At 45.1% G+C, this 10,621-nt stretch overlaps 1 protein-coding gene across 1 annotated transcript; it reads left to right on the top strand.

Moving 5' to 3' along the window:
- Positions 1-3,182: 3,182 nt before the first annotated feature.
- zgc:77375 (uncharacterized protein LOC402927 homolog) lies at positions 3,183-10,531 on the top strand. The gene is made up of 10 exons (XM_055010732.1): positions 3,183-3,283; positions 4,010-4,201; positions 4,306-4,417; positions 6,090-6,093; positions 7,491-7,584; positions 7,775-7,808; positions 8,187-8,361; positions 8,771-8,947; positions 9,040-9,208; positions 9,630-10,531. The coding sequence occupies exons 1-10, from the start codon at positions 3,230-3,232 to the stop codon at positions 9,825-9,827; spliced, it is 1,209 nt and encodes a 402-aa protein (XP_054866707.1). The 5' UTR covers positions 3,183-3,229; the 3' UTR covers positions 9,828-10,531.
- The last annotated feature ends 90 nt before the right edge of the window (positions 10,532-10,621 follow it).

Below are 10,621 nucleotides of genomic sequence, written 5' to 3' on the forward strand. Positions count from 1 at the left end.
GTTCTAAACTGTATCCCCTCACAGTAATCAGATTACTTCAAAATACAGTAGTAGAGTATCTGCTCTGGTATCAGATTACAAGCTAAAAATTAAATTCAGGCTCCCATGACTCCTTCTACACCTCCTGATTAATGGTACTGTGACTCCTCCTAGACCTCCTGATTAGTGGCACTATGACTCCTACAGTAGACCTCCTGATTAGTGGTACTATGACTCCTTATAGACCTCCTGATTGATGGTACTATGATTCCTTCTAGACCTCCTGATTAGTGGTACTATGACTCCTTCTATACCTCCTGATTAGTGGTACTATAACTCCTACACCTCCTGATTAGTGGTACTATGACTCCTACACCTCCTGATTAATGGTACTATGACTCCTTCTACACCTCCTGATTAGTGGTACTATGACTCCTTCTAAACCTCCTGATTCATGGTACTATGACTCCTTCTACACCTCCTGGTTAGTGGTACTATGACTCCTTCTACACCTCCTGATTAGTGGTACTATGACTCCTTCTAAACTTCCTGATTCATGGTACTATAACTCCTTCTAAACCTCCTGATTAGTGGTACTATGACTCCTAAACCTCCTGATTAGTGGTACTATGACTCCTTCTACACCTCCTGATTAGTGGTACTATGACTCCTTCTAAACCTCCTGATTCATGGTACTATAACTCCTTCTACACCTCCTAATTAGTGGTACTATGACTCCTAAACCTCCTGATTAGTGGTACTATGACTCCTTCTACACCTCCTGATTAGTGGTACTATGACTCCTTCTAAACCTCCTGATTCATGGTACTATAACTCCTTCTACACCTCCTGATTAGTGGTACTATAACTCCTTCTACACCTCCTGATTAGTGGCACTATGACTCCTACAGTAGACCTCCTGATTAGTGGTACTATGACTCCTCATAGACCTCCTGATTGATGGTACTATGACTCCTAGACCTCCTGATTAGTGGTACTATGACTCCTTCTACACCTCCTGATTAGTGGTACTATAACTCCTTCTACACCTCCTGATTAATGGTACTATGACTCCTTCTACACCTCCTGATTAGTGGTACTATGACTCCTTCTAAACCTCCTGATTCATGGTACTATGACTCCTTCTACACCTCCTGATTAGTGGTACTATGACTCCTTCTACACCTCCTGATTAGTGGTACTATGACTCCTTCTAAACCTCCTGATTCGTGGTACTATGACTCCTACACCTCCTGATTACTGGTACTATGACTCCTTCTATCCCTCCTGATTAGTGGTACTATGACTCCTTCTACACCTCCTGATTAGTGGTACTATGACTCCTCCTATACCTCCTGATTAATGGTACTATGACTCCTTCTACACCTCCTGATTAGTGGTACTATGACTCCTTCTAAACCTCCTGATTCATGGTACTATGACTCCTTCTACACCTCCTGATTAGTGGTACTATGACTCCTACACCTCCTGATTAGTGGTACTATGACTCCTTCTATCCCTCCTGATTAGTGGTACTATGACTCCTTCTACACCTCCTGATTAGTGCTACTATGACTCCTTCTACACCTGCTGATTAGTGCTACTATGACTCCTCAGATGTTTCTCTTCCTCTGTTCAGTTCTTTTCCATGTGGAGCTATGATGCAGACATAGATAGACCCAGTCCATAGGTCCACGACTGAGAATGTTCTGCTGTTCTCAGCTCATTTAGAAGCATGTTCATCAGTTGGACTGACTGGAATCACAGCTGGACTCAGTTTCTCTGAGTTTCTACTTTGGAGCTGAACTTCAATTCTTGTTTTTCTAGTGTTTGTTTTTTGTTGTTCATTAGAAGAAATATTCTGCTGTTCTGAGAAGTAATCTGATTACTGTGAGGTGATATACTTCAGGTTTGTTCTGGTGACTGTGTAGAGGTCAGGCTGGATGTTCTGTTGTTCTGATCCTCCAGTTCTGCATCATCTGATTGGTCCGTCACAGCGTTAGATATAACAGTAACCCTCTAGATTCTAACAGATGTCTGTTCAGCTGCTTCATCTCTGGAGATTCTCAGACACTCTAGTTACTTTAGTTACTCTAGTTCCTTGTAGTGTTCTGCTCATGACTCAGAACAGCAGAACAGCGTCTCTGTCTCGTCATGTGGCTTCACTCTGATTGGTTGATTGGTGGCAGCATTCTGCAGCATGTGATTGGCTGATTAATGACCAGACGCTGCATGTGATGTCATGTGAGGAGAAACGGTCAGCCGCATTTAATCTGTGTGTGTGTGTGTGTGTGTGTGTGTGTGTGTGTTTGTGTGTGTGTGTGTGTGTGTGTTGTTCTCTGTGCAGAACTTTGTCAAAGCTTCAGTTCCCATAAACTTCTTCAGGTGGAATGAGGCTCAGTCGGTGTTTATCTTTTATTTGGTGAATCAGAAACACATCACTGTGGAGACGTTAGAACAACGGAGACACGTTCTTCTGTTCTCTGATAGCCGACGTCACCTCCACCTCCTCCAGTCTGTCAGCTTCTGAACATCATGTCTCTGATGATCCGCTCTGAGCAGGACCAGACAGGATGGTTCTGGTTTAGGTGGTAGAACAGGTCCTCCTCTGATCATATAGTTCAGAAGACAGAAAGGAGACAAACAGATAGAGAATATCTACAGAATGTCCTTTTAAAGACAACTGGACTCCTCAAGGGTCATTCTGGAGCATTCCACCCTGCTGTGGTTCCACTGGTGGCCTCCCTCTCTAGTCTCTTTCTCCTTCAGAGGAGTCATAGGAGTCTTGGTGGCCTCCTTCTCTAGTCTCTCAGGTCTTGAGGACGTCCTGCTCTAGTCAGATTTATTCATGTTCAATCTTCCTTCCATCTCTTAATGATGGATTTAACTGGACTCCAGGAGATCTTCAGGAACTTTAAATGTTCTTGTATCGTCCTGACTGATGCTTTTCAACAACCTTTTCTCAGAGTTTCTTGGTTCTTCGATCTTCGTGGTGTAGTTCTATCCAGGAGTTCTGGACCTTCCAGATCCTGTTACTTTTCAGCAACATTAAAGAATGTTGAAAAGCATTGAAAGAACAAAGCGTCCTGGAGGGAGTTTGGACTTTTTATACTCTCTGTCCTGATGAACACCCTGCGGCCACAATGACATGACAGCCACTGTGACAGCCGTGTAGCCCCGCCCCCTGATGACATCACAGCGCTGTGGCTATAAAGCAGCAGCAGAGAGGAACAGAAATACAACAGGAGTCATGTGGAGCCGAGGCGTCCTGCAGACAATCAGACGAGCGTCCACCAACAGACAGGTTAGTGAGTCTGGGCATGTGTGTGTAATGATGCTGGTCTTTATGGGGACGTGGTCTTTGTGGGGACCATGCTGAAGATACATTTCTGTTGGAAAAGGACAGAGACAGACAGAATATTTTTAATCTGCATGTACACATCTGCAGATATGAAGACAAACCGAGACGACAGGAGACGTCCTCTGAATAGTTTCAGATTATTAAACTTGTCTGTCTGTCTGTCTGTCTGTCTGTCTGTCTGTCTGCCTATCTCCATCATGTTCACTGTGGGATGCTGCTGCTTTGCATCACCCTCCCTATACTTGATATGCTCATCTACATACTGCTTGAATTTTACCACGAGCTATATATATAGTATATTTAATACCAGAGCCGTACACCAGAACAGGAAACTATGAATCAGTTTACATGTTAGCTTCTATTTTGTATGTATCATCTATGTTACTCATACAATACATGTATCCTATTGTGTGTTATACGTTCCTTGTCCCTCTCTACCCTCCTTCCAGCAGAAAATGGGTTCCCCCACATAAAGATCCGGGTTCTGCTCCAGGTTTCTTCCTGTTACAGGGAGATTTTCTTGCCACTGTCTCCTTAGGGCTTCTCTGGGGGCTCATATGGGTTCTGGAAAGCATCTTGAGACAATGACCTGTGATTGGCACTATATAAATAAAATTAAATTGAATTGTCTGTCTGTCTCTAACCTGTCTCTGTCTCTCTTCCTATCAGGCGGGAGTCCTCTTCGATGTGGACGGCGTCCTCCTCCGTGGACGTTCTGTCCTTCCAGGAGCTCGTCGAGCTCTCAGAAAACTTCTGGATCAAAACAACAACTTCCTGTTTCCTGTTGTCTTTGTCACCAATGCAGGAAGCTGTCAGAGACAGGACAAGGCGGAGCAGCTGTCCAATCTGCTGGACGTCCAGGTAAAGGAGACAGACAGTGTTTCACTTTGGCGTTATGATGTATCTGTGTGGAGCGTCTCATTGGACATCAGTCATGTGACCTCTCTCTCTCTCTCTCTCTGTAGATTGCCCCTGAGCAGGTGGTTCTTTCCCACAGTCCTTTGCAAATGATGAAGAGTTTCCATGACAGGTGTGTCCTGGTGTGTGGACAGGGACCAACAACCAGCATCGCAACACGTATCTTTCACAGACGAACTGGACTATTTTAGTCTGGTTTGAGTCCGAAATTTTGTCTGGTTGTAGACTAGCTGTAGACTAGTTGTAGACTGGTTTTAGTCTGGCTGTTGACTGGTTGTCATGGCAGCGTGTGTGTGCAGCAGCTGTTGCTCTCTGGCTGTGTGTATCTTGTTGTATTGTTGTTTTTTGAGTATGTCTACCTGGCAGGTCATACAGTCACATGGACCTGATGGTTTTTGGATAAGAGAACAACTGAGGTGTAACGAGTGAAAACCTAGTGGATAGGGCTGGGCGATATGGCCTAAAAAAAAAAACTCTGATTTTTTCACAAAAAATCCCGATTCACGATTTATCCAATTTTCTTTTATCCCCTACCTAATCTCGTTGAAGTCCAGTCTACTTTATGCAAATGAGCTGCAGCCCTCTCCAGGTAAACACACCAGATCACAGCTGGAAATGCGCGGCATGTGGGATACTGGTCCGGTTGCAGTGCGTTTCCAGTGTTTTTACCCGGAGCGGGTTGCAGCTCATTTGCATAGAGTAGACTGGCTTCTACTTTATGCAAATTGGATGTGGTGTGTGGAGATTCCACGCATCGTGAAACTGTCCCCAAACGTCTAAACTAGGCGTCGGTGACCTAAAACGAGGACAGATACAGCTGCTGCAGATTATTTCTCGCCTCAAATGCTTTCAGAAATACTTTTTGCTGATATGTTTTTTGAAATAAAAGGGAAAATTTGCGGCCGAGCCGCTGTGTTTATCCGACTTGTCTGCAGGACTGTCCACCTGAAAGCTCGGTCACGTGACCACGTAGCGACCTGCTGTTGCTCAGCGCTGTCATGTGACCATGTTGTGGTCCGCTAGTGACCGCCCGCCGTCCGTGTGATTTTCAGATGTGGTGCGTTGCCGTGCGGGAAAATAGCATCTAGTGGACAAGTACCTTTAGATCTGCACCGCTCGTCGCCATGTTGTTTGTGTATCAAGCGTTGGGGGGGAGGGGGGCGCACTCTGAACTACGGGAGCCCAGCGGGAAGGCGTTGGTGGTGGATGTTGATGAGAAAATCGATTTTCATTAAAACAAATCAACATTACGTATAAAGTCGAATTAATCGATAAAATCAATTTATCACCCAGCCGTACTAGTGGACCAATCACAGGAAGGACAGAAGTGAAGACTCCAGTCAGAGCAAGCAAGGGGACCTCTGTCTCTGTCCATAACAACAGCAGGATCACAAACCATCACTGTTGTCCCAACCTTGGTTTCCTATCAGTTGTATGTAGACCCTTCTACCTACCATGAGAGCCAACAGTAATCCTAACAGCCGTTTACGTAGCACCAGATGCTAACATGAGCTCTGCTCTCACCCATCTACTCACCACTGTCACTAAACAGCTCGCTCATGCTGATGCTGTCCATAGTCTAGCCTGTCTAAAGACTCTGGCCTGTCTAAAGACCGATCATATTTCCTGCTGCTAGCCCGTTTATACACCAGCCAAAAGGAGAGCAGTTCCAACTAAAAAACTGACCAAAATCTGGCCTGAAGGTGTTGCAGTCCAACTACAGAACTGTTCAGAGCAGACAGGAAGTTTCTGATCAAGGAGACTTTGAGGAGTTCACTGAATCAGTGTCCTCCTACATTTGTTTTTGTGTGGACCATGTCACTGTGGACAGATACGTTCAGCTTTTTCTCATCAGAGAACCATAGATGACCAGTGAGGTCCACTCACTCCTTCGAGCTGGCAGTGCTACCTTCAGGTGCCCGCACAGCACCAGAACCAGAACCAGAACTGACCTGAGGAGAGGCATGAAGGCAGCTAGGGAAGCCTGCAGGCTGAGGATTGGGGTTCCTCCAGGGGTTATCATCTCACAGATGATAACCCCTGGAGGAATCCAGCACTTCACCAGAGATCAGGGTAACACCAGCAGTAGCACCAAGGCTCATTCCTCTCTGGATGGAGACCTCAACCACTTCTTTAGCGTGCAGGACCTTCACCACCCTCGCTGGCCTCCAACACCATCTCAATGAACCTACAGGAACATGGTCCGAGACTGGTTATAGACTGGTCTTAGACTGGTCGTCGGCTGCTTTTACACTAGTTATAGGCTGGTTTTAGACTGGTTATAGACTGATTGTAGACTGGTTGTAGACTAGTTGTAGACTTGTAGACTGGTTATAGACTGGGTCCTGTATGTGGTCTCCCACTGGGGGTGCTGTCCATGGGTCCCCTCGGCCCAGCTGGTTGGGGGGGCTCCCCACCTCGGTGTGGGGGTCCCCCTGTCTGTCGGGGTCGGGGGGTCTGTGGGTCTGGGTGCCAGCGCCCCCAGTGGTCATGGCCTGTGACTCCTCCCAGTGTGGACGACCCCAATTGGAGGCGTTTTCCACAATCGTCAGTGCCATGCCATGTCTCCCTACTGTCAGTGGTGGGAGTGTGTGTCTGTGGGCGTGTGTGTGTCTGTGTATGTATGGGTGTGTGTGTGTATGTATGTGTGTGTGGACGTGTGTACGTGTGCGTGCTCCTGCAGTTGTGTGCATATATGTATATATGGAGGGAGGGAGGGAGGGACGGGTTTTCTTCTTTTTAATGTTTTTAATGTTGTAAAGCACTTTGTGTTGCATTTTTAACTGTATGAAAAGTGCTATATAAATAAAGTTTGATTTGATTTGATTTTGATTTGGTTGTAGACTGGTTGTAGACTGGTTGTAGATTGGTTTTAGACTGGTTGTAGATTGGTTTTAGACTGGTTTTAGACTGAGTTTAGACTGGTTGTAGCCTGGTTTTAGGCCAGTTAGAGACTGGCTATAGACTTGTTATACACTGGTCTTAGGCTGGTTGTAGACTGGTTTTAGACTGGCCATAGACTGGTTATATCCTGGTTTTAGACTTGTCATAGACTGGTTATAGACTGGTTTTAGACTGGTTTTAGGCAGTGATAAGGACATGTCCTGAATGTGATAATGATGTAGTTTGAACTCAGGTCACAGGTGAGTTCCTCCTGAAGGAACTAAAAGCTGCAGAGACACTTGTTCACAGTAGTGAGTTCAGTTAAAGTTGGATCCTGACCTGATGTCAGTTTGGGTTTCCAGAAGGTGCTGAGCATTGAGCAGCTCGCACAACAGCACCCCCTACTGGACATGGTCGACCACCAGAGGAAGCCCACACCACCTGTGAGTACTGCGATTACTGTACCTGTTAGTACTTCACCTGTTAATACTCTATCTGTTAGTACTACACCTGTGATACCTGATCAAAGGCATCAATAAATATTCTATCAATCAATAAAACTGGTCGTGAGTTAAAGTGATGTTTGGGAGTTTCTGATGAACTTATTTATTATATTTATGCTATTTGTTTCAGTCATCACCTGCACAGAGTCTGCCCCAGATACAAGGTAACACCAACCTGTACACAATCTAGATACAACACACACACAACCTATACACAACACACACACAACCTACGCACAACACACACACAACCTATACACAACACACAAACAAAAACACTCAAATATGCAGCCAACATGCAAGAAACACACAATGAACACACTAAAAACACACTACCTACATACAACTTGTACACAACAAACACATAACCTATATATAACGTACACACAACCAACCCATGTCTGTGGACTTCTGTTCTAATTCTTCAGCTTATATTTATGATGTATATTTTCCATGAAAACAGCTGATTCTCTGTCAGCATCCTCACACCCAGTGTCAATAAAGTCTGACTGAAGCTGCTGATACTTCCTGTGTTGCCATAGCAATCATCCTGTTTGGGGAGCCAATCAAATGGGAGACCAACCTGCAGCTGCTGATTGACGTGCTTCTGACCAATGGTAGACCTGGCAACGTGCACGACACCCAGCTGTTGAACCAGCTCCCCATTCTCGCCTGCAACATGGACCTGCTGTGGATGGCCGAGGCGCCTTCACCACGGTAACAACCAAACCCCTCTTCTCAGGTGGAGATGAGTCGGGAAGCAGGAGGCTATGTCCTCAATGTGTTGTAGGTTTGGTCATGGTAACTTCCTGTTGTGTTGTTGCAGGTTTGGTCATGGTAACTTCCTGTTGTGCTGTTGCAGGTTTGGTCATGGTAACTTCCTGCTGTGTTGCAGGTTTGGTCATGGTAACTTCCTGTTGTGTTGCAGGTTTGGTAATGGTAACTTCCTGTTGTGTTGCAGGTTTGGTCATGGTAACTTCCTGTTGTGTCGCAGGTTTGGTCATGGTAACTTCCTGTTGTGTTGCAGGTTTGGTCATGGTAACTTCCTGTTGTGTTGCAGGTTTGGTCATGGTAACTTCCTGTTGTGTTGCAGGTTTGGTCATGGTAACTTCCTGTTGTGATGCAGGTTTGGTCATGGGATGTTCCTGTTGTGTCTGGAGTCGGTCTACAGGAAACTGACGGGCCAAGAGCTGCGCTATGAGGCTCTGCTGGGTAAACCCAGTCTGCTCACCTATCAGTACGCCGAGCAGCTGCTACGACTGCAGAACCACAACCGCAAACTGACCACCGTCTACGCTGTCGGGTAACGAAATACTATCTAACCAAACAATCTGTCACACCGTCTAACCAAACAATCTGGAACACCAACCAATCTGACCTGTTCTTGTTGCCTAGTGACAACCTGCTGACGGACATCTATGGTGCTAACCTGTACAATCGTTACCTGGCCCAGCAGCACATTGCCATGACAACCGCTGCCAAGCTGGTTGCCCAGGGAACAGGGAGTCAGGTGACGACGGCAGAGGAGGAGGTGGTGTGTGCTGCTCAGTGTCGCTCTATTCTGGTATGTACGTTTAATGCTGGACGCAAACTCAGTAACAATAAATTACAATACTTAGTGTCCGTAGAATGCCATTCTCATTAGAACACGAGACACTTAGACAATCAGATAGGAACAAAACTGAAATACAAAAATACAACCAGACAAAATAATTCAAATCAAAAGTCAGAGGACAGCAGTGACTGTGTCAGAAATATCGGATCAGAAAAGCAGAATGTTCTGTCAGTAACTCAGGTCCTCTACCTTCCTAGCAGCTGGACAGCTCACTGGTTAGCTCCCTGACTCTGGCACCGGAGATCGTTGGTTCAGATCCTGGTCAGAGGGTCCACTGAGGACCCTCAGGTCGCCTCCCTATCTCCTGTTGCATCTACTGTTGGATGGATAAAAGCGTCTGCCTCATGTCATTCATTGTGATTGTCCTCAGGTGTGCACAGGTGTCTATGACCCTCGCTCCCTGTTGCCTGGCGACCAAAACAGTGGTGTCTCAGAGACGGTGTTTCATGGTCACAGAGACCTGGCGCTGGAGCCGGACCTGGTGGAGCCGAGTCACGTGGTGAAGGACGTGGAGGCGGCGGTGGACCTGCTGCTGCAGCAGGAGAGCAGCGTGACCTCCGACCTCTGACCTCAGGACAACATGATGAAAGAAACTTAGAAACAGAAGAAGTCACAGCTCTCTAATCAACCTGACTGACCGCTGAAGACGTTAGATGAACATGAACTGCTCTGTGATTTATGTTGGGAACACAAATAATAATAATCAGCTTCATCTGATAGTTCACACCACAGTTACAAACACGATTCATTCAGTATCACACACACAGCGCCATCCAGTGATGGATGCTGAAACTGCAAACCAGCTAAAATGATTAAAATGAAGAATGACAGGGTTAGAGATCCGCAAGGAAACACGATGAATTGGACAAATCTTACTCATTAAACTGTTGCAGATTGTTATGCAAATTACTTTGTCTGTTGTTTTTGTTTTTAACCAATTATTCACCCTTGGCATGTTTTTAGCAGATTTTATGTGTTTTCTTGATTATTTGTGTTTTTGTATTTCAGCTTCTGTTTACCCCGATTTCAGATGTTTTAAGCATATTTTATACCATTTTAACAGATTTAAGGTATTTTTTAACGTATCTTGTGTTTTTATTAGCAGAAATAGTGTATGTACAAATATAGTTCATAAATGTTTAACAGATTTTGTATATTTTTTAACATACTGCTGGTGTTTTCCAGATTATTTGCCTGTTTGGACTTCAGCCTCTTGACATGTTTTTCAGACATGATTTATTTTTACCACAATAAATGAATTTTTTAAAAACACTTCATTTATTTTAAAGTGATTCTTTGTGTTCTTTAAATGTGTGTTACATGTATATACTGTATATTTAAGTACAGTATTGCCTTTAAGTA

Source organism: Amphiprion ocellaris, chromosome 5 (assembly GCF_022539595.1).
Source record: "Amphiprion ocellaris isolate individual 3 ecotype Okinawa chromosome 5, ASM2253959v1, whole genome shotgun sequence".
NCBI lineage: Eukaryota > Metazoa > Chordata > Actinopteri > Pomacentridae > Amphiprion > Amphiprion ocellaris.